This window comes from Delphinapterus leucas, chromosome 9 (assembly GCF_059928025.1).
Source record: "Delphinapterus leucas isolate spDelLeu-1000000601 "Yukka" chromosome 9, BTC_Dleu_Yukka2, whole genome shotgun sequence".
Classification (NCBI taxonomy): Eukaryota; Metazoa; Chordata; class Mammalia; order Artiodactyla; family Monodontidae; genus Delphinapterus; species Delphinapterus leucas.
Genome location: NC_143137.1, coordinates 50,886,337 through 50,911,338, shown reverse-complemented (window position 1 = coordinate 50,911,338; position 25,002 = coordinate 50,886,337). Strand labels below are relative to the sequence as shown.

General features: G+C 47.1%; 1 protein-coding gene and 1 pseudogene across 1 annotated transcript in view; one reads left to right on the top strand and one right to left on the bottom strand.

The window, feature by feature from the left end:
• The window catches only part of GSDME (gasdermin E), a 142,542-nt gene that overhangs the window by 52,091 nt on the left and 65,449 nt on the right, over positions 1-25,002 (bottom strand). The window contains exons 4-5 of the mRNA XM_089917603.1: positions 6,096-6,267; positions 4,360-4,480 (exon numbers count right to left, since the gene is read on the bottom strand). Of these exons, the coding sequence (XP_089773729.1) occupies positions 4,360-4,480; positions 6,096-6,267 (293 nt within the window). The remainder of the gene's footprint in view (positions 1-4,359; positions 4,481-6,095; positions 6,268-25,002) is intronic.
• On the top strand, positions 15,773-18,137 carry LOC149748404 (telomerase RNA component-interacting RNase pseudogene; annotated as a pseudogene).

Sequence of the window (25,002 nt, the reverse complement as noted above, 5' to 3'; positions counted from 1 at the left end):
CACTGCAGCACTACTTACAATAGCCAAGATGTGGAAGCAACCTAAATGCCCATCAACAGAGGAATGGATAAAGAAGATGTGGTACATATATACAATGCAATATAACTCAGCCATAAAAAATAATGAAATAATACCATTTGCAGCAACATGGATGGACCTAGAGATTGTCATACTGAGTGAAGTCAGTCAGAGAACAAATATCGTATGATATTGCTTATATGTGGAATCTAGAAAGATTACAAAACTGAAATACAGTTAGAGATGTAGAAAACAATCTTATGGTTACCAGGGGGGAAGAGGGGAGGGATAAACTGGGAGACTGGCATTGACATATACACACTACTATATATAAAATAGACAGCTAATAAGGACCTGCTGTATAGCATAGGGAACTCTACTCAGTACTCTGTAATGGCCTATATGGGAAAAGAATTTAAAAGAGTGGATAGTTAAAAAACTAAAAAATAAAAAAAAAAAAGAGTGGATATATGTATAACTGAATCACTTCGCTGTACACCTGAAACTAACAACATTGTAAATCAACTCTACTCCAATAAAAATGTTTTAAAAAGAATGAGGGTTCATTTTATGCTTCTACTTAATAATTTGTGTACAGGCTATGGAATGAGAATGTGGCTGAGCCTAGTACTTGCATGACATGTGAAAGGCATGGGTATTAGCACATATTTTCAATTGCTGTGGACACTGATGACATCCGTAAAGACAGGGTCGGCTGTCTAAAGACAAAGAAAACAAGCTTTCGTTTACTCACCCGACGACCCACCCACACTCCTAGTCATCCAGGATGCCCCTGGCTCGCTCCACCCTATGCACCAGGCACCGAGGTGGATAAGCGTGAACTGACCCCCAGGGAAAGCTCCCCAAGGACAAGGACCATGACCATTAACACAGCCTCAAATCCTGCCAATAGCCCTGTGGGGCCCCCCAACCATATTTTGGGAGTCCAAGACCCCAGCACCACTCTTCCTTTACACATATGCACAGCCCCCCTGAAGGCACTGCCAACTCCTTCACTCTTCGCAGCATCAGGCACTGCAAGGAGCCAGAGATTCAACAGGACCACAACCTAGGCCTTGACAGTAAGTGTGATATGAGTGGAAGAGGCGGACAGGTCACTGAATCCAGAGTGGCAGGTGTGGAGAAAGAAGCAGAAAAGGATTCTTGGACGAAGCAGTGTCTAAGTAGCCCCCAAAAGCCTGGTAGGAATTAGCTGGGCCAAGAGGCAGGGAGCACACTCCAGAGGCTCACGATAAGCAAGAGTGGAGGGTTCCCAGACGGTGGGTTAACCCTGGCTGGATCACTATGTTGGGAGGCGCTGGTGATGAGAAGCAAGGCTGGACACAACGTGCCTGGAAGGGCAGACTTTATCTTGGGACAAAGGGAGCCTCAGAAGGGTGTTTGAGCAGGTGAGTGAAGTGACCAAATGTGTATTTTTTTTTTTGCGGTACGCGGGCCTCTCACTGTTGTGGCCTCTCCCGTTGCGGAGCATGGGCTCCGGACACGCAGGCTCAGCGGCCATGGCTCACGGGCCCAGCCGCTCCGCAGCATGTGGGATCCTCCCGGACCAGGGCACGAACCTGTGTCCCCTGCATCGGCAGGCGGACTCTCAACCACTGCGCCACCAAGGAAGCCCCAAATGCATATTTTTAAATAATCACATCAGCTACACTGTTAGGATGGGAAAGATTCAAAGCAGAGGAGCCAATTAAGAGTCTGTGATGGGAACGAGGCGGGGGGTGTCGGTGTTGGCCTCTGGACCTGCAGAGAAGTGCACAGACCCGGGAGGGTGGGAAGCACAGGTTCACGTCCACAGGTGCCCAATCAGAAGTTCGTGCTGAAAGGACACTGGTAAATGCCTAATTCTACAAAGCAAAGGCTAAAGTTCAAGACAGTAACATGATGTTTCTGGTTGGCCATAAGAGGTGGGGGGGGGGGGGGTCTTTTGGCAAAGGGAGGGATCATGGCTGAGCGAACCCCTCGTCAAGGACGGGCTCACAGATGCCTCCCCCAAGGGACACGGAGGGAGTGGCCTCCTCTCGAAGTTTCAGAAGACAGCCAGGATCCTCGTCAACCGTACTCCCACCCAGAAGGTGGGAGGAGAGATCGAGCAGCCTCTTAAGGGCCCTTCCAGCCCCTGTAGGGCTGTTTATGAAGCCAGATCAGAACATTCTGCAGGAAGAGCAACAGAAAAGAGATGGGAAAAAGCAGCAGAAGTGGCTTAAGAATCAGGCAGTGTGTCACACGAACAAGGGCCTGACCACCAAGCTGCACAGGCAGGGCAGGCAGCAGAAGGAGAGGGCAAAGGAAAGGGCTTCCTAGGCCAGGGTGTGAGAAGAGAGCCAGAGAAACCCTGAGAACTCCCCAGGGCACCTCTGCTCAGCAGCACAGAGAGTTTATTTTCAAGACAGCAGAAGCAAGTCAAGATAGAAGGCTTGAAACTGAAATGCAAACAGGAGAGCCTCGCCAGGCAGGCTTTGTCTTCCCAACCCCATCTGAGAAAAGAGACGCGCCCTGTGGGAGCGACAGGTGCCCCAACAGAGCTGCATGCAGGGCAGAGCACCTGCACCTCCTCGGAGAAACAGGGAGGGGCTCCCGGGGGCCCCAAAGCCTGGAATGGCAGCCCCAGCCTGGCCCCCAGCCACCAAAGGGTCCTCAGAGCACTCATGGGCATCCTCGGTGCGGGCCAAGCTTCCAAAGAGCCTGACAAAAGCAACACCTCCACCACCACTCCATCTGGACAGGATAACCAAGGCCTCAGCAGCCTGGGCTGGAGTCACACAAGCCCACGTGGTCACAAAGCTTATCACACGCTGATGACAAAAGCTGGAGGGGCAACTTAATCATCTAATAGGCAGTTTGTTCAGTGGATGGATAGTCTTTCAAAGAGAAAGAATAATCATCATGCCCAGGATGACACAAATTTGGAACCTTAGACCTAAAGGATGCTGGTCACGATTCTTGGTATTCCTGGTATCCCATGCGTCCCTGGCCCACCCCTAGACCAACTTCCTACAACTGGCACCTTCGCTTCTTGTCTCCCCACCGAAACACAGGCTGCTCTACATGCGAAACGAAAGAGGGAGGGTCGGTGACCGCCCTTCACGTCCCTTACACATCCGCGGGCTTGTCCACTGTCCCATAGGACAATCAGCATTCCAAGCGCCCACGGTTGTAGCTAAACGGTGGTACCTCGCGTGGCCGAGTGAGCAGAAGGCTGACTCCCGGAAGACACCCGCATCCCTGGCCTGGTCCCCGCCACCTGACAGAAAACAACTGGGGGAAGGGCAGGAGGCAGCCACAGACACGTATGGCCCGTCACGGCACCCTTTTACAATGTTCTCATCATGGAGAATTGAAAGTGCACAGGGACGGAGAGAGTAGTACAGGGAGCCTCCGCACACGCATCGACCGGCTGTGATGACCTCCCCCACCTCTACCCACCACACACACACCTCACCCTCCGCCATCGTGCTTGAAGCAAACCACAGACATATTTCCATTTCATCTGTGAAGAGTTCACTGTAAATCTCTAAAAACTAAGATGACGCTTTTCATAAACATAACCACAACAATGTGATCATACCTAAAAAAGTTAATTATTTATGATGTTACATATATTAATTCATGTCCCCAAAAAGCAGTCAGACAGTTTTCTTGGGTTTGACACAACCTTTTCCTGGGAAGAGTGTGAGGGAAGAGCCGTGAGTATCTAAGACAAGCCACACCAACTGTAAAACCCTATTTTCTTCAAGTGATGCAGTGACCTCCCGGCTTTGAACACACTGCTGATCAGACAGCAAGGTCAAATGCAGCTCTGTGGGCTCCCTACAGGGGACGGGAGGTGAGATGATCACAACGATGACAGTATTATTAATAGCTAAGGTGAGTACTTAATAAGCCACCGCTCTACCAGGCCCTTCACACACCTCATCTAACCTGGTCCTCACCGCAGCCCTGTGAGGGAATGTCTTTCCCCTCCCAGACTCGGGAAGCTGAGGCCCAGGCGGCTTCAGCAAGCTGCCTGAGACCTCACAGGACCCCGTGGCGCTGGGGCCGATGCCCAGTCCGTCCAACTGCAGAGCCCACGTTCTTCGCCCTGTGCCCTGTCGGTGAAGCACGCCCCACACCGACATCTGGGCATTCCTCACCAACACCCTCCCACCGCGGCCCTCTGTCTCACTTGTCTTGAGACATCCCCAAACTCTTCCGATATCTCTTTCTTCTCAATCCCCAGAGCAGCGGGGGATCCTCTACAAGTATGTGTCTCAGGGGAAGATGGGGTGTCCCTCCGCGATGGCTCAACCGCCTCCAGAGAGCTCTGAACTGAGGCACACTCACCGAACTGGCCGTCTGCTCTCACATACAGCTCGATGACGCCGTAGGCGATGGTGGTGGGAGCCGGGATTTCCAGCACCACATTGCTGTCCTTGATGATGTTCCCATCGTCCGTCGCTGACACCTGTGGACGAGGGCGCATGCTCCCACCTGTGTGCTCAGGCTCTCCCAGGTTTCTCCTGCCCCCATGTGGCCAGCCTAGTGCCTGTGCACAAAGAGTGCCAGGAAAATGCCCATGGAATGGAGCAGAAAAAGGGACCAGCGGGCAGGGGCCAGGATTTAATCCTTGTCGGCCCCATGATGTCCTACAAGTATTCCAAAGCCAATGGCCAACCTGGTGGCACAAAGGCGAGATCCCAGTTTGGGATACAATGAAGTTAGGTCTATGGTGCTGAATAAAGAAGACAAAAAACAAGATAACTTCCCATTTCCCTCATGGAGGATTATGGAAACAACTCTGAAATCCTCAGTGGTAAGAGAGCCCGACTAGGAGAACCTAGCTGAGAGCAAGACCCCCCGAGCACATCCTCCTGGACCTCGTGGATGGCACACTGTACAGTCAGATAACTCCAGGGGAGAGGCACAAGGATGACAGAAGGGTGGGCAGGCAATGCCGAGTCAGGCACCAAAGCTCTCTCCTTCAAACCCTGTCACAAATATGACCCTTGCCCACCGTGGCCTGGGGAGGAAGGTGAGAAGCTATTCGTTGCCCAAATGCTGGAGATCAGAGACATCTTTAGCGACTTGATCCTGGTCACAGTGTGATACCAGCTGGTCTCCTGACTCCCAGGCAGGCTCCAGGCCTTTGGTGGGGGTCACCGTGGACGGAAGTACCGGCGGGGCCAGCTGAAGCCATCTCCCATCAGGCCTCATCACTCTGTCCGGCCTGCCCACCCCAGGGAGAGTCCAGCCCCGAACCTGTATCTCCACCTCCTAAATACAACTTTTCTGGGTCCTCTAGTATAATTTGAAAGTTACCCCAAGAAGTAAATCTCTAAGAAGAGAATATCGGGCACCATGGCAAGCTGGAGGAGAGACAGTCTGGGGCTGCAGCCTCCTGTGCCAGTTCGGTTCCACTGAAGCTCAGGGACCAGCTTGGTAAGACTGTCTGCAACTGAATCCAGAAGCATCTGTGTATGTATATAAAGACATATGTACAGACCTTTACCTTCCCTAACTCGATCCATTAGGGATATAAGGCAGCTAAAGCAAAGGAATCATTTTGAGACCCTTGGCTCTGAGGGGCTCTAGGGGTCATCTGTGCGTCAACCTAGCCAATGCTCATTTGACCCATTTGCTTTTGGGAAAGCACCTGATCCAACCCTGCACGGCCCGTCCAAGTGTCCTATCATCCCGGCCTTGGGTTTACTTCAGGAATGAGCACGGACCGGGAGGGTCCAGTGAGTGCTAGCCCTGAAGCACTCTTTCCACTGGGGATGAGGTGGGAAGAAAGCCAGGAGCTGCCTCCCCACAAGCTTATATGAGAGGGAATCTACCCCAGGGAAGGCAGCCCACAACCTTCTCTTGAGTCCTGGATCCAGAGGTGACTGAAGCTAGATCACCCCAAATGTTTCAGTTACATGAGCCAATAAATTCTTTCTCGTTTAAACCAATTTGAGTTGGATTTCTGTTAACTCACTACAGAAAGAATCCTGACGAATGAAGACCCCACCCAAAGAGGCCCCTGACTGAGGCCCCCGTGGCCTCTGACCCGGCACCTCCACCCGCTGGGTGCGCACCTGCACGGTCTTGGTCTGGATCCCCACCATGCCACCGCACTTCTCCTCGATCTGGACGTGCTCGGATATCACACACGTCCGCGTCGTCACTATCTTCTGTGTCAGGACACACAGGACCTCATTCTTCCTCTCCAGCACCTGCTGCAGCACTGAATCCTTCAGATTTATTGTTCTGAAAAAGAAAAACGCCCGTGAGCGGCCTCGTGCCTCAGGGGAGACTGATGCAGCGGGAATTTTCACCTCTCGCACAGCTGGCGGCTGAGGAGCAAACAGGTGACAACCAGCATCGTTTATTTTCCGGTGATGAGAGAGGGGGCAGTTCATCCGGAGAGGCAGAAACCGAAGTCTCCCAAGGCCACCTCAGAGCTGCCAGGCCTCCGGAGAAAGGCTGGACACCGGGGGGCGGGGGGAGGCGCCTGTCAAACAGGAGCAAGAAAGAAACCCAGCGGACGTGGCAGCTGCGGTCCATCTGCTCACACCGGGGACTCCACCCTGTCATTTAACCGGAGGCCGCGGGACCACAGACATCACAGGTGTGGGCAATAAATACAGGATTTCTCTGGGCGGAATGCTGACCAGTGCTTTTCACAGAGGAGAGGGGAACAGGCTTGAAGGACGAACAGCAAGGAAAAAACTGGACTTGAATTTAAAAGGTACTTTTTAATCTGTCTGTCCAGGAAGGACATGTAATCTCTTAAAAGGGATTTTACATCATTTTACAGATGGGGAACCTGAGGCCACTTAGGCGTGGCCTGCCCAGGTCACCCAGCAGAGACTTGGGGCTCCCAGGTGGCTCCTCTGGGGAACTTCAAGAACAAGGTAAATTTCCATCTACGGAAGATGATTTGTTGCTTAGAACCAAAGATGAAGTGCCCTCTCTGGAGGTCCTGTTCCATGCTGTTGAGTTTATGGAGTGGACAGGAAGAAAACCAAATCAGAGTTAGTGTCAGCACAAGACCAATTACAGTGTTCATCCTGTGTTTAAACACTCCCAGGTTAGTTACGTTGAAAGCTCACCACCATCCCCAACAGCGGTGGCCACCCCGCCCCGCAGGCAGACGCAGGTTCTCCAGGCTTCAGCAAGCATCCCCACAACAGAGGCAAGTAGCTGGAAAGGTCCTGTCTCCATGTAAAAAGCTGCCTGGGGTGGAAACAACCCGTATCCAGAAACAGATGAACAGATAGGCCAACGTGGTCCATACACACAGTGGGACGTTATTCAACCACAGAATGGAATAAAGCTGACGCGCCCTGCAACACAAACGAACCTTGAAGACATTATGTTGAGGGAAAGAAGCCAGGCACAAAAGGACAAATATTGGATGATTTTACTTATATGAAATAACTAGACTAGGCAAAATTTAGAGCCACAGAAAGTAGATTTGAGGTTACCAGGAGCTGAAGGAGAGAGTATGTAAAGACAGGAAACACTGTTCGATCTCAGTAGTGGTCAAAGAAATGCAAATTATAACAATGTTTCACACATATTAAATGTCATAAAGACAAACTGACAACAACAATGAAATTTGGCTACAAACTTAAAAGAAATGCGTACATGGGAAACCCAGAGGATAGTACACGTGTGATCGGGAAAGGTTTCTAAAACGAAATCTCCAGGTTCAAAGAAATCTTCCTACAGCTAAAGCATGCATGGGAAACCCAGAGAATGATACACCGTGTGATCGGGAAGGGTTTCTAAAACGCACCTCATTTTTCATCTCCTGGTGCGCGGGTTCGCCACTCCAGCCGCTTTACTAACAATCTCCCACCTTCGGAGAATCAGCACCTTTAACCTCCTGTTTCGTACAGTTTGCAATTTGTCCGGAGGATGAATGGGAAGAGGGGGAACCAATGAGAGACTAGCTCTAGGTGTTTGGACGGGCACATGTCATTCCAATTTCCCATCAGGAAGAAGAACTAACCAAAGGCTCAGCCTGCCCCCCGGAACCAGAGTAGGGCCTGAAGCAATCCTGCGGTTTTGTGGCCAGCTCCCAGAGGGTTGGACCCAAAAGAACACATCTAGAGGCGAGGGCAGGGGAGTACACACTGAATGCGGGAGAAGAGCGCCCCTTCCTCACCCAACGGAACTGCTGCTCCCCCCACCCCATTCTCCCACGAGATCACCCGCCTCCCACGTGCCCGCAGCTCTGTGCAACACAGACATCTGCAGTCAACGTGCAGGTGGGTCCCAGCTTCATCTCCTCCTCGCTGGGTCACTGCCTCTCGTCTCTGAGCCTCAGTCTGCACATCTGTAAAGTAAGGGTTGACTACGAGGCTTACCTGTAGTGACCCACACTGCACCCGTCTGAAAATGTTTCTTTCCTTCCACTATTGGCAGGGAGGCCAAATCAAGTTCCCTCTCCAGGCTGGCCAAAGATATGGCCACAGTTTTCAGGGGAGCCTTCAGCCGGGGAGCAGACCCTCCAAGCAGCTAAGAAAACAGCTACCCGGATACAGGCCAGGAGTTCCTGGGGGAGGAGAGCAGGCAGGAGCTGCCGGAGGCAACAGGTGGGGATGCACTAGGAAGCGTGGCTCCATGCCCGGCACGGCTGCCAGGTACCAGGCTGTGGGCCAGGGACGCCAGCGGGAACAGAGGTTCCTCTTCTAAAGTACCTGAAAGCTCCCCAGGCCCACCCCTAATGAAGCGGGCTCCTTCCCAGTCTGAAGCTTTAACTTCCATTCTCTTTACTTCTAAGGCTTGGAAAGCCAAATACAAACAAGACAGAAGAAACCCAGAGAAGACTTTTAAAACTCTAACAATATCCAAAAGGAGGGAAGCAGTTTTCTTTCCCAACACATAATGCAGCCCCCAGGGCCCCTCCCATAGAGACAAGGGGAGGGCACGCTTTCCGAGCAGACCCCCATCCCAAACTCATTCATTTCACTCCACAGATAACTGGGTCCAATTATGTCCTGGGCTAAATGCTGGAGATTCTCAGTGAGCAAGACCAAGGGCATCACGGTTGCCACGACCCTCCTGTGTAATGGCCCTTGATCATAACATGTCCTAGAGGAATAGGGCTTCAAATGGAGTTCTGATAAGGCTCTTCAAAAAGTAATGTGCGGGCTTCTGTGGATAAATTATGAAACTACAAGGGCCCCAGGGGACGACTAGTTCTGAGGTAGAAAACCAGTTTCATCTTGAATACCACCTCTGATGGATCCATCAATGATCGCTGCCTGGCTACTGGGAAAGGATTCTAAGACTGGGTCTAGGCCAGGAGGCAGTGAGCAGGGAGAAAGCCATGACTGACTCGCAATGTCTGCACAGCCCTGGGAGGGGACGAGGTCCTGATCACTCGGATCTAATCCAGTGTCTGTGCTCAGAAAGGGAGACCGTGGCCCTCAGAGGTCACAGACTGGCCTGAATCCCATGGCACACATCTTCTGACTCTCAGACCAGTGGTCTTTCTACTACACTGCTCTAAAAACTGATGGCAAGAGGCTAGGGTACAAAGGCACTCTGAAGAAACCATGCAAGACTGCAGGGGGTTTGTTCCACCATCTCTCCAGGAACAGAGATTGGGACATTATAAAGAGCCCAAAGATGGTGGCCGGCCTGATATTGCAAAAGTATTAAGCAAGAATTACTAACCCACAGAAATGTAGCTATGTACTGACGATTAAGGCTTTAGCAATTTTGGTATTTCTCCTAAAGGGTTTTGATTTATTGGCTAACACTAAAGGAGAAGTGTGTTCGCAGACCAGCTGTACAGTGGAAAAATGAGAAAGGCTGTGGAGATTAGGTCCATGCACGTTGCTTGTAAACTTGGCTTTGCTCTTCTGACACTTCGTTAAGCAGCGAAGTCTGCTTCTCTTTTGATAGCCAGCCTCCTCCAGTCTAGAGACCTGGCAAAACACCCCACCAAGGCCGTGACTAGAGTGTAATCTCGGTAACCACCTTCTCAAACCCTGAAGCACGTGCCTCTGCCTCTTCCACTGCCTGCTTATCCCCCCGGGGGACAGTCCTTGCCCCGTTAGAGTCTGTATGCTCCCAGAGCGGGCTGGGGAAGGGCGAGCACTTCCACATGTCCGTTTTGTTCCTGCAGGCACCGCACTGAGAACCAGGGGCCTGGAGGGCTCTGACACCCCCTGAGCGTGATGAACCACTAGCTGCCACCCCCGATTCTGTTCAGGTTTGGGAGCCTGGTACAAGGGCGTGGAAGGGGTAGCTCAGACCCACAGATGAGTCTCGGCCCTTCCTGGTAACTGCTGTTCTTATCAGGGATTGGGTAGGATGGGCCACCCGTGGTAATTCTGGCCATTGAGACTTGAGGAAAAGTCTGTTGGGGGTTCCTGGAAGTCTCTTTCTCTCTCTTAAAAAGAGGCACAAGGAAGAGACTACTTTTCTGCCTCTGGGTTTCCTCTGGAATGCAGTCATTTGGGCACCAAAAGGAGAACTGGGCAGCTGGGACAAGAAATGCATGGAGACTACCACAAAGGGGTTCCACGGGGCCACTGAATTAACCAGCCACCGCGAGCCTCAGGTGAAGGTGACTCACCCTACCTGGGGAGGTTTCCTTACGTGAGGTAATAACAGATTTTCTTTGCAACTAAAGACACTCTAACTGGTCCATGAAGTTACTGTCACCTTTATTTTACAGAGGGACAGAAGCAGACAGAGCTCGTAAGCCAGTGACCCAAAGGCACACAGCTGACCAGGGCCAGAAGGAGAATGCAGCTGAGCCTATCCAACCCCGAAGCCCTATGTCTTTCCATCTTCCGTCTCCCTCCCTGACTTCCTCTGGGCCCTGTACACAGAAGGTGTTTCACGTGTACTCGAGAACGAACAAGCAGCCTCTCTGCTCAACCCTCCTGGGAAAGCTCCCCAGAGACTAGCAGCGGATCCTCTTGGAAACCCAAGCAGCCACCACCGGCTGGCTCCTTCCCGCCAACAGTCTCCATTTCAACCATAAAAGGAACTTCCCACACACCCACCAGAGATGATCGACCTGGAGCCGGAGCCAGAGCCAGGAAGTCTCTAGAAACTTGAGCTGCTCTGCCCTGGGGCTCCACTTCCACATGGTGAGGAAAACCCTGCTCTGTGTCACAGGGCTGTGGCTTCAGGACTGTAAACCGCCTGAAAAAAAATCAAAATCAGGGCACAATGCTAACCACACATTATTAGCAAAGTGACAGGGTCACCCTCACCTCTGTGCACAGTGCCGTCTATTCAATACCTTATCTCACTCACTCACTCACAACCAGGGAGAGAAAGGAGAAAAAGGACTAAGCCATTACAGCCTTTCAGCCTTTCAGATGGAGTAACTAATTCCCTGCCACCTGCAGGTGCAGCAGGTCTGAGAGATGAAAAAACTGAATGAGGCTGATGCAGGGAGTTGAGCTCACACGGGAGCCTGTGGGCCAGGTTTTGCCTTTCAAGCTCTGTGCATCCCCAGCTGGATGGGAAAATCTCGTGTTTTGTGGACCTGGGCTTCCACCTCGAGTCCAGGCAAATTAATTATCCTCTGCATCTCAGATGCAAAATGAAGATGAACCAAGTATTCTTCCAACCCAACGGTGCTGCAGGCACCATGTGGGTGCAAAGGTGAGCAAAAGAGGATGTTCCAGGAGGGACGCAGACACAGAATCAGGCAGTTATGACAAGCATTACCCCCCAACGGGGTTGGTGCCCCCGTAGGGAAACCGTGGGGTGATATGGCTGCTGAAGGAAATGAGAGCACATCTGAGTTGCCGGCCAGGTGAAGCAGAGGGACGGAGTCTGCGTGTGGACTCTGTGTGCCTGTGCGGATGGGAGTGACGGAGCCTTCAGACAGGGCTAGGAGGTGAGAGACAGCCTGGGGCGTCGACGCCCGGGACTGAAATATGTTCAGGCGACTGGACTGGGGTGTGTGAGGGGAGGAGGGCGTGGATGTCATCCCAGGACAGTGAAGAGCACAGAAGGGCACACGCCAGGCAGGGACACAACCCGATGGGCTGCCGTGCAGAGAATCAAGTGAGTGCAGAGGGACCAGCCGGGAGACTCCTGGCACATCCAGGTGAGAGACGGTGGAAACCTGCACCAGGGCACTGGTTGTGAGGCTGGGGCACTGGGAACAGGCAGGACAGATATTCAAGAGGCAGAATCAACTAGCGGGAGACTAGGTATGGGAGGGAAAGGAGGGAATGAGCCCCGTCTGATGCTCAGATTTCTGGCTGAGATAACTGGACTTAATGCTGCAGCAACCGGCACCTCAGAGGGAGTCGGGCAGCAAAGTGGGTATAGAGAGACGAGAAGTTCAGTGATGGGCGTCAGACATGATGTGAAAGCCCTGGTGGAATAAACGTCTGCTCGCCTGAACTCTAACTCCTGACTCATTCCAGCCAACACAGTTTTGTATCAATACATCACATCTTGTCAATTTTAAAACACGCATTTTGTTCACATCTCTGAAATCAGGATGTTTTTCAAATGACATGGTTTAGTTGGCAGTGTTCTTTCTTAGTGGTACATAAAATAGTGGTGCTTCTTACGATGCATGAAATCTTGGATTTGATGAAATAATGTCTATCAACCTTAGAAGAAAACAGTACGTGAATGTCTCTCCTTATGACTTAAATCCTACCTAGTTCCAAAAAGATCTGAAGTAGCCTTTCACAATAAAGCTCGGAGGACAGGATGATTTCTGTAAAAAGACAAGAACTACTCCTGGGATCGAATATTGGAAAGAATGCTCGGAAGGCCCTCTCTCCCACAGGAGGGGTTCAGCTCAGATAAAAACAACAGAAGGTCAAGCAGCCTTTCAGAAGCTCCCAATCCTAAGAACTAAAACCCAAACCAGGAGACAGAATAATCTAGGGGAAAAATTTTAAAAGCAGCAATAAACTGACTGACTTTCAGACATCACAGAGATGGGTATGGCCTGGGGGTCTCAGGAAAGACATCTTTTAAAAAGAGTGGATTTGGTGGGGCCTTGAGAGCTTCACTGTTGCTCTTCCCCAAAAGAATATGACGGGAGACAGGGCCCATTAACATGTTACTGATATGGCTCAAGAGCTTCTTACATCTCGATTCAAGAACTGAACAAGCATCTCCTGTGACAAACGAAACATTCCGAGAGAACAGCCTACGGGCTTTCCAGACTTTGCTGAGGCACAGCACGTGTCTGGGTCCACTCTCATTTGGGGAGAAGCCAGGCTGCTGCCACATGCAAGAACCAGAGCCTCTCTGACTCACTGAAGGTAGTGAGTCCTTCCATGGCGGGGTTCACAATGCAGACCACATGGCTGCCTGCCTCCCCTCCACAGACGAGCGAAACAAGGGCTCCAAGACGTCAGCATCAGAAACCCCAAGGGCTTCACTTAACTTCTCTTCTGAAACTGCCTCTCCCGCCCCATCACCAAATGCTAAGTTACCCCTTACCTTCCCACAGCTCTGACCGTCCCCAGCTTCTGTAACCAGGATCTACTGGGGGCTAGTCAGAATAGCAATAATTATGGAAGTATTCACAGTAGTAGCTATAATTTTTGAGCACCTGCCATGTGCCATGCTTTGTTTATATGCCCTCATTTAATTCTCACATAAACTCCTTGGAAACAAGAATCCCATTTTAGTAACAAAATCCTGGGCGGTGAAGGCAGAAAAAGATGGTTCCTATGTCTTGGTTTAAAAAAAAATAGATCTTTTTTAAGCCAGGAGTTGGGGGGTGGTTTATTAGTGTTTGTTATATACTTCTATGTTTCCACAACAAATTTTTTTCATTAAAAAAAATATAAGCCTGAAGTTTACTAGTCAGCCTAAAAATACCACCAACACTAACACCAAGAGAAGAGCAGGAAAAGGTGCTGATTGACACTGATACCCCCAGACCCCGAGATGCCTTCACCTGGTTTATTCTGACTACTTAAAGGCTGCCCCTGGGGAGAAACAAAGAAATAAGAGAATAAGCAAAAGACCAAGATTCAGGAAACTCTTGTTCTCCAAGTACATGTGGCCAGAGGTCTTTAAATTGTTAGGCACAAAATCTATTAAAAATAATGGTGTCACTGGTCAGAATGGCCATCATCAAAAAATCTACAAACAATAAATGCTGGAGAGGGTGTGGAGAAAAGGGAACCCTCTTGCACTGTTGGTGGGAATGTAAATTGGTACAACCGCTATGGAGAACAGTATGGAGGTTCCTTAAAAAACTACAAATAGAACTACCATACGACCCAGCAATCCCACTCCTGGGCACATACCCTGAGAAAACCACAATTCAAAAAGACACATGCACCCCAATATTCATTGCAGCTCTATTTACAATAGCCAGGACATGGAAGCAACCTAAGTGTCCATCAACAGATGAATGGATAAAGAAGATGTGGCACATATATACAATGGAATATTGCTCAGCCATAAAAAGAAATGAAATGGAGTTATTTGTAATGAGGTGGATGGACCTAGAGTCTGTCATACAGAGTGAAGTAAGTCAGAAAGAGAAAAACAAATACCGTAGGTTAACACATACATATGGAATCTAAAAAAAAAAAAAAAAAAGTCATGAAGAACCTAGGGGCAAGACAGGAATAAAGACGCAGACCTACTAGAGAATGGACCTGGGGACACGGGGAGGGGGAAGGGTGAGCTGGGACAAAGTGAGAGAGTGGCATGGACATATATACGCTACCAAACATAAAACTAACAGCTAGTAGGAAGCAGCCGCATAGCACAGGGAGATCAGCTCGGTGCTCTGTGACCACCTAGAGGCGTGGGATAGGGAGGGTGGGAGGGAGGGAGATGCAAGAGGGAAGAGATATGGGGATATATGTATAACTGATTCACTTTGTTATAAAGCAGAAACTAACAAACCACTGTAAAGCAATTATACTCCAATAAAGATAGATAAATAAATAACAAAAGAGTCATGTACCAATGTTCATTGCAGCACTATTTACAATAGCCCGGACATGGAAGCAACCTAAGTGTCCATCAACAGATGAAAGGATAAAGAAGATGGGGCACATACGTACAATGGCATATTACTCAGCCATAAAAAGAAATGAAACTGAGTTATCTGTAGTGAGGTGGATGGACCTAGAGTCTGTCATACAGAGTGAAGTCAGTCAGAAAGAGAAAAACAAATACCATATGCTAACACATATATATATGGAATTTTTAAAAAAATGGTTCTGATGAACCTAGGGTCAAGACAGGAATAAAGACACAGACAGAGATGGACTTGAGGGCACAGGGAGGGGGAAGGGTAAGCTGGGGCAAAGTGAAAGAGTAGCATTGACACACATACACTACCAAATGTAAAATAGATAGCTAGTGGGAAGCAGCTGCACGACACAGGGAGATCAGCTCAGTGCTTTGCAACCACGTAGGGGGGTGGGATAAGGAGGGTGGAGGGAGATGCAAGTGGGAGGGGATATGGGGATACGCATATGCATAAAACTGATTCACTTTGTTATAAAGCAGAAACTAACACAACACTGTAAAGCAATTATACTCCAATATAGATGTTAAAAAAATAAAAATAATGGTGTCATAGAAGGATGTGAGCACACCTCCTCTCATGAAAACACTAAAATCACAACTAACTGCTGAACAACCATCAACAAAAAAGCACTGGAACCTACCAAAAAAGATATCCTACATCAAAAAGACAAAGAAGAAGCCACAACAAGACAGTAAGGGAGGCATAATTGCGATAAAATCAAATCTCACACCCCCTGGTTGGGCGATCCGCAAACTGGAAAATAATTATATTGCAGAGGTTCTCCCAAAGGAGTGAAAGTTCTGAGCCTCACATCAGGCTCCCCAGCCTGGGGGTCTGGCATTGGGAGGAGGAGCCCCCAGAGCATCTAGCTTTGAAGGCCAGAGGGGTTTAATCGCAGGAATTCCACATGACTGGGGAAAACAACAACTCCACTCTTGGAGGGTGCACACAAGATCTTGTGTGCACCAGGACCCAGGGGAAAAAGCAGGGACCTCATAGGAGCCTAGGCTAGATCTACCTGCTGGTACTGGATGGTCTCCTGCAGAGGTGGGGGGCAGTTCTGGCTCACTGCAGGCACAAAGGCACTGGTGGTGGTAGTTCTGGGAAGCACTCATTGGCGTGAGCCCTCCTGGATGTGGCCATTTTCTCACCAAGACCTAGCCCCACCCAACAGCCTACTGGGATGCCTCAGGCCAACCAACCAACAGGGGAGGCACACAGCCCCACCCATCAGCAGACAGGCTGCCTAAAGTCTTCCTGAGCCCACTAAACACACCCCTTGAAACAGCCCTGCCCACCTGAGAGACAAGACCCAGTTCCACCCACGAGCGGGCAGGAATCAGTCCCTCCCATCAGAAAGCCTGCACAAGCCTCTTAGACCAGCCTTATCCACCAGGGGGCAGACAGCAGAAGCAAGAAGCACTACAACCCTTCAGACTGCGGAACAGAAACCTCAATCACAGAAAGTTAGACAAAATGAGATGGCAGAGGAATATGCCCCAGGGGAAGGAAAAAGATAAAACCCCAGAGGAACAGCTGCAATCTACCCGAAAAAGAATTCAGAGTAATGATAGTAAAGATGATCCAAGATCTTGGAAAAAGAATGGAGGTACCAACCAAGAAGATACAAGAAATGTTTAAAAAAGAGCTAGAAGATCTAGTGAACAAACAAACAGAGATGAAAAATACAATAACTGAAATGAAAAATACACTAGAAGGAATCAATAGCAAAATAAATGAGGCAGAAGAATGGATAAGTAAGCTGGAAGACAGAATGGTGGAAATCACTGCTGCAGAACAGAATAAAGAAAAAAGAATGAAAAGAAATGAAGACAGGGACTTCACTTGTGGTCCAGTGGTTGACCCTACACTCCCAATGCAGAGGGCCTGGGTTCGATCCCTGGTCAGGGAAGTAGATCCCGCTTGCAGCAACTAAAAAGATCTTGCACACAGCAATGAAGATCCCGCATGCAGCAGATAAGACCCAGCATAGCCAAATAAATAAATAATTTTTTTTAAAAGAAAAGAAATGAAGACAATCTAAGAGGCCTCTGGGACAACATCAAATGCACCAACATTCACATTATTGGGGTCTCAGAAGAAGAGAGAGAGAAAGGGCCTAAGAAAATATTTGAAGAGATAATGGCTGAAAACTTCCATAACATGGGAAAGAAAACAGTCCAAGTCCAGGAAGCGCAAGATTCCAGGCAATATAAACCCAGGAAGGAAAATGCCAAGACACATAGTAATCAGATGCATTGCCCAGGACGAGGCAAGTCGGGCTCCAAGCGCAGGGCCGGAGTAGCCTCCCCAGAGTCCTTTGCACAGCACCTGGCGACAAAATGGCTGCCCGAGGGAGATGGGTGGAGCCTCCGGGCCAGGAGGCACCAGGCCCCACAGCTGGCGGTGGCAGCGAGAGCCGATGGGCTGAGTCAGGGCCCAGGATGTCACCCAAGAGTGGGGATGATGAAGTGTCGGGCAGAGGTTTGAGCCCAGTGTCGGACGGTGCAAACTCGTTCACCAACAGCAGCAGCTTCCTGGAGCTGTTCAAGTGAAAGACTGAAGAGGAGCAGAGGCAGTGGCACGAGGAGCCGCCCCCAGGCCCACAGCGACCCGACCAGCCGGCCACCGCTGCCACCACGGGTCCTGGGGATCTGAAGAGGAAGGGCAGCCCAGGCCCCACGCTCAGCTTCATGGGCAAGCGCAGAGATGGGAACAAACTAGCCCTGAAGACAGGAACAGCAGCCAAGAAGAAGACGGAGAATGAGGTACTAACAAGTAAAGGTGATGCGTGGGCCAAGTACATGGCAGAGGTGAAAAATTACAAAGCCCCACCAGTGCAGAGATGATTATAAAACTCGGCCCCTGATGAAATGATCCCCCCTCCCTGCCTGGGACTCTCCGCGATGTACATAACTATTTAATGCAGCAGCAGCACAGCAGCCTTTCCCCCCAAGGACTTGTATACAGAGAGAAACCGAGATGCTTCCCACAGCTGTGGATGATTTTCCAGGACTCTTGTTTACCTTGAGCACTTGCCTCCTGAGACTTCTTAGAACACTGGTCTACTGTCCCCTCTCTTCCCATCTCCTCCTTCTTTCTGATTCTTTCTGTCTTCCTCTTCTCACCCTCCCCTCCCTTTAGCCATAACTTCTGGGAAGTAAAGAACCTGACTTAGTGCTAGTAAAAAAAAAAAAAAAGAGAGAGAGATACATAGTAATCAAACTGACAAAAATGAAAGACAAAGAGAAAATATTAAAAGAAACAAGGGAAAAGCAACAAATAACATACAAGGGAATCCCCATAAGGTTATCAGCTGATTTTTCAGCACAAACTCTGCAGGCAAGAAGGGAGTGGTACAATATATTTAAAGTGATGAAAGGGAAGAAACTACAACCAAGAAGACTCTACCCAGCAAAACTCTCATTCAGATTTGATGGAGAAATCAAAAGCTTTACAGACAAGCAAAAGCTAAAAGAATTCAGCACCACCAAACCAGCTTTACAACAAATGCTAGAGGAACTTCTCTAGGCAGGAAACACAAGAGAAGGAAAAGACCTACAATAACAAACCCAAAACAATTAAGAAAATGGTCATAGGAACATACATATCGAAATACTCCAACCAAAAGACACAGACTGGCTGAATGGATACAAAAACAAGACCCATATATATGCTGTCTACAAGAAATCCACTTCAGACCTAGGGACACATACAGACTGAAAGTGAGGGGATGGAAAAAGATATTCCATGCAAATGGAAACCAAAAGAAAGCTGGAGCAGCAATTCTCATATCAGACAAAACAGACTTTAAAATAAAGACTATTACAAGACACAAAGAAGGACACTACATAATGATCAAGGGATCAACCCAAGAAGAAGATATAACAATTGTAAATATATATGAACCCAACATAGGAGCACCTCAATACATAAGCCAAATGCTAACAGCCATAAAAGGGGAAATGAACAGGTGTTAAAGTGAGGGACTTTAACACTTACACCAATGGACAGATCATCCAGACAGAAGATCAATAAGCAAACAGGCCTTAAATGACACATTATAACAGATGGACTTAATTGATATTTATAGAGCATTCCATCCAAAATCAGCAGTATACACTTTCTTCTCAAGTACACATGGAACATTCTCCAGGATAGATCACATCTTGGGCCACAAATCAAGCTTCGGTAAATTTAAGATAACTGAAATCACATCAAGCTCTTTTCTGATCATAACACTATGAGACTAGATATCAATTACAGGAAACAACTGTGAAAAATACAAACACATGGAGGCTAAACAATGTTACTGAACAACCAATGTATCACTGAAGAAATCAAAGAGGAAATCAAAAAATACCTAGAGACAAATGACAATGAAAGCACATCAATCCAAAACGGATGGGATGCAGCAAAAGTAGTCCTAAGAGGGAAGTTTACAGCAATACAATCTTACCTCAGGAAACAAGAAAAATAAAAAATAAACAACCTAAACTTACACCTAAAGCAACTACACAAAGAAGAACAAACAAAACCCAAAGTTAGTAGAAGGAAAGAAATCAGAAAGATCAAAGCATAAATAAATGAAATACAGACAAAGAAAACAATACAAAAGATCAATGAAACTAAAAGCCAGTTCTTTGAAAAGATAAATAAAATTGATAAACCTTTAGCCAGACTCATCAAGAAAAAAAAAAGAGGGCTCAATTCAATAAAATTAGAAATGAAAAAGGAGGGATTTCCCTGGTGGCACCATGGTTAAGAATCCACCTGCCAATGCAGAGAACAAGGGTTCGATCCCTGATCCAGGAAGATCCCACATGCCGTGGAGCAACTAAGCCCATGCATCACAACTACTAAGCCTGTGCTCTAGAGCCCATAAGCCACAACTACTGAGCCCGTGTGCCACAACTACTGAAGCCCATGCACCCTAGAGCCCGTGAGCCACAACTACTGAGCCCACACACTGCAACAACTGATGCCTGCATGCTCCAGGGCCCGCATGCCACAACTACTGAGCCTGCATGCTGCAACTACTGAAGCCCACGTTCCTAGAGCCCATGCTATGCAACAAGAGAAGCCACCACAATGAGAAACCCACACACCACAATGAAGAGTAGCCCCCGCTTGCCACAACTAGAGAAAGCCAGTGGGCAGCAACAACGACCCAAAGCAGCCAAAACAAAAAAAAAAGAAAGAAAAAAAAAAACCTTTATCATCACAACAGGCAACACAGAAATACAAAGGATCATAAGAGACTACTACAAGCAACTATACGCAAATAAAATGGACAACCGATAAGAAATGGAAAATTCTTAGAAAAGCAAAACCTTCCAAGACTGAAATAGGAAGAAATACAAAATATGAACAGACAAATTACAAGTACTGAAACCGAAACTGTGATTTAAAAACTTCCAACAAACAAAAGTCCAGGACCAGATGGCTTCACAGGTGAATTCTATCAAATATTTAGAGAAGAGTTAACACCTATCTTTCTGAAACTCTTCCAAAAAACTGTAGAGGAAGGAACATGCCCAGGCTCATTCTATGAGGCCAGCATCACCCTGGTACCAAAACAAAAGCTACCACACAAAAAGAAAATTACAGAACAATATCACGAATGAACACAGACTAAAAAATCCTCAAAATACTAGCAAGCCAAATCCAACAATACATTAAAAGGATCATACACCATGATCAAGTGGGATTTATCCTAGAGATGCAAGGATTCTTCAGTATATGCAAATGAATCAATGTGATACACCATATTAACAAATTAAAGAATAAAAACCACATGATCATCTCAATGGATACAGAAAACGCTTTTGACAAAATTCAACACCCATTTACAATAAAAACCTCCAGAAAGTGGGTATAGAGGGAACCTACCTCGACATAATAAAGGCCATATATGACAAACCCACAGCAAAGATCATTCTCAATGGTGAAAAGCTGAAAGCATTTCTCTAAGATCAGGAACAAGACAAGGATGTCCACTCTCATCACTTCTATTCAACAAAGTTTTTGAAGTCCTAGCCACAGGAATCAGAGAATAAAAAGAAATAAAAGGAATCCAAACTGCAAAGGAAGAAGTAAAACTGTCGCTGTTTGCAGATGACATGATGCTATACACAGAAAATCCTAAAGATGCTACCAGAAAACTAGCAGAGCTCGTCAATGAATTCAGTAAAGTTGCAAGACACAAAATTAATGCACAGAAATCTGTTGTACTTCTATCACTAATACTGAAAGATCAGAAAAATAAATTAAGGAAACAATCTCACTGACCATCACATCAAAAATAATAAAATACCTAGGAATAAATTTACCTAAGGAGGCAAAAGACCTGTACTCAGAAAACTATAAGACACTGATGAAAGAAATCGAAGATGACACAGATGAAAAGATATACCATGTTCTTGGACTGGAAGAATCAATACTGTCAAAATGACTATACCACCCAAAGCAATCTACAGATTCAATGCAAGCCCCATTAAATTACCAATGGCATTTTTCACAGAACTAGAACAGAAAGTTTTAAAATTTGTATGGAGACACAAAAGACCCCGAATAGCCAAAGCAATCTTGAGAAAGAAAAACAGAGCTGGAGGAATCAGGCTCCCTGACTTCAGACTATACTATAAAGATACAGTCATCAAAACAGTATGGTACTGGCACAAAAACAGAAATATAGATCAATGGAACAGGATAGAAAGTCCAGAGATAAACCCATGCACCTATGGTCAACTAATCTATGACAAAGGAGGCATGAACATACAATGGAGAAAAAGACAGTCTCTGCAATAAGTGATGTTGAGAAAACTGGACAACTACATGTAAAAGAATGCAATTAGAACACTCCTTAACATCATACACAAAAATAAACTCAAGGGCTTCCCTGGTGGCACAGTGGTTGAGAGTCTGCCTGCCGATTCCAGGGACACGGGTTTGTGCCCCGGTCCAGGAAGATCCCACATGCCGCGGAGTGGCTGGGCCCGTGAGCCATGGCCACTGAGCCTGCGTGTCCGGAGCCTGTGCTCCGCAACGGGAGAGGCCACAACAGTGAGAGGCCCGCGTACCGCAGAAAAAAATAAATAAAATAAAAAAATAAACTCAAAATGGATTAAAGACCTAAATCTAAGGCTGAATGCTATAAAACTCTTAGAGGGAAACATAGGCAGAACACTGACATAAATCACATCAATATCTTTTTTGATCCGTCTCCTACAGTAATGGAAATAAACACAAAAATAAACAAATGGGACCTAATTAAACTCAAAAGCTTTTGCACAGCAAAGGAATCTAAAACAAAATGAAACTACAACCCTCAGAATGGGAGAAAATATTTGCAAATGAAGCGACCAACAAGAGATTAATCTCCAAAATATACAAACAGTTCATGCAGTTCAATATTAAAAAAACAAACAACCCAAAAAAACAAACAAACAACCCAATAAAAAAATGGGGAGAAGACCTAAATAGACCTTTCTCCAAAGAAGACATACAGATGGCAAAGAGACACATGAAAAGATGCTCAACGTCACTAATTATTAAAGAAATTCAAATTAAAACTACAAAGAGGTACCACCTCACAACAGTCTGAATGGCCATCATCAAAAAGACTACAAACAATAAATGCTGGAGGGGGTGTAGAGAAAAAAGAACCCTCCTACACTATTGGTGGGAAGGTAAATTGGTAAAACCACTATGGAGAACAGTATGGAGGTTCCTTAAAAACTAAAAATAGAACTACTATATGATCCAGCAATCCATTCCTGGGCACATATCCAGAGAAAGCCATAATTCGAAAAGATATATGCACCCCAATGTTCATTGCAGCACTATTGGCGATAGCCAAGACACGGAAGCAACCTAAATGTCCATCAACAGAGGAATGGGTAAAGAAGATGTGGTGTGTGTATATATATATATATATATATACACACACACACACATATACATACACATAATGGAATATTACTCAGCCATAAAAAACAAAATAATACCATTTACAGCAACATGGATGCAACTAGAGATTATCATACTAAGTAAAGTAAGTCAGACAGAGAAAGACAAGTATATGATATTGCTTATATACGGAAGCCAGAAATAATGATACAAATGAACTTATTTACAAAACAGAAACAGACTCACAGGCTTAGAAAACAAACTTATGGTTACCAAAGAGGAAGGGCACGGGGATAAACTGGGAGTTCGGGATTGACATATACATACCACTATATTTAAAATAGATAACCAACAAGGACCACTGTATAGCAAAGGGAACTCTACTCAATATTCTATAATAATCTAAATGGAAAAGAACTTGAAAAAGAATAGATATATGTATATATATAAGTGAATCATTTTGTTGTACACCTGAAACTAACACAACATTGTAAATCCACTATACTCCAATACAAAATAAAAATTTTTTAAAAGATGGTGCCTGGGCTTCCCTGGTGGCGCAGTGGTTGGGAGTCCGCCTGCCAGTGCAGGAGATGCGGGTTCATGCCCCGGTCCAGGAGGATCCCACGTGCCGCGGGGTGGCTGGGTCCGTGAGGCATGGCCACTGAGCCTGTGCGTCCGGAGCCTGTGCTCTGCAACAGGAGAGGCCACAGCGGTGAGAGGCCCACGTATCGCAAATTTAAAAAAATTTTAAAAAGATGGTGCCAGCACTGAAATTGAGTGCAAAGGTAAACAGAATCATTTCAAACTATCTGCTGGGGACTTCCCTGGTGGCGCAGTGGTTAAGAGTCCGCCTGCCAATGCAGGGGACACGGGTTTGAGCCCTGGTCTGGGAAGATCCCACATGCCACGGAGCAACTAAGCCCGTGCGCCACAACTACCGAGCCTGCACTCTAGAGCCTGCGAGCCGCAACTACTGAGCCCACCGGCCACGACTACTGGAGCCCGTGCACCTAGAGCCCGTGCTCTGCAACAAGAGAAGCCACCACAATGAGAAGCCCGTGCACCGCAACAAAGAGTAGCCCCCGCTCGCCGCAACTAGAGAAAGCCCACGTGCAGCAACAAACACCCAACGCAGCCAAAAATAAATAAATAAAATAAATACATTTAAAAAAAGGACAAAACATCTGCTGGCCACAGGGAAAGATATCAAGTAGAAAAGACCAGTTCCAACTTTGCTGCATGGTTTTTTTTTCAAGGAAGAGACAGGCCCCCAAATCCCTCCCCTCAAAATACTCCTAAATAAAGAGTTGATGGCACACTGAAACTTCACTCAGGAGAGCTATTGTGGTAACTTTAGAGGTCAAATGTGGGCCATAACCAATAGGAGCATTTAACATTTTTTCTTGTGTGTAAAACTTGTACAATTTGTAAATATTTAGATATAGTAAGACTTTCTGGGGGTAATTTTAAAATACTTTAAATAATTATGAAGGTTCATCATTGCCATACCATTGCTTGCATGACATATTAGTTTCATATAATTTATAAGTTAGAATTCTTAATGAAGAATCAAACTTCTAATTATCATGTATTCATAGAAAAATGGAATCTTTTCTTTACCACAATTTGCCTTACAATGAACCAAAGAATGAAAGTGGGATCTGCCTGTACCACAACACCCTCCCTTAACCCCTGAACAGTCAGGAAAGCACAAAATGGCACCGTCTCTGGAAATCAGCTGAAACCAAGGCCCTGAACTCAAGGGGAGGGAACTGATGCGTGCACTCAGAGTCCACTCACTTCTACATTTAGCCCAGAGAAAACCCTCAAAGATCCTCTAGTCCAACTATTCCACCTAAACCTGGCAGGGACAGAAGCGACCTACCATGTCTGCAGAAGTTATTTTCCATGAATAAACTTCCTCAAACACTAGGAGGTTAGGAGCAATAATCAGTGGCAGAGGTGGGGAGGGTATGGCGGTTATAAAGCATTGACATATGGCAGCTGACAATGGAAGACAAGGTGGAAAAACTAAAGAGTGTGTCTCAGAATAATACTGGATCTAAGGA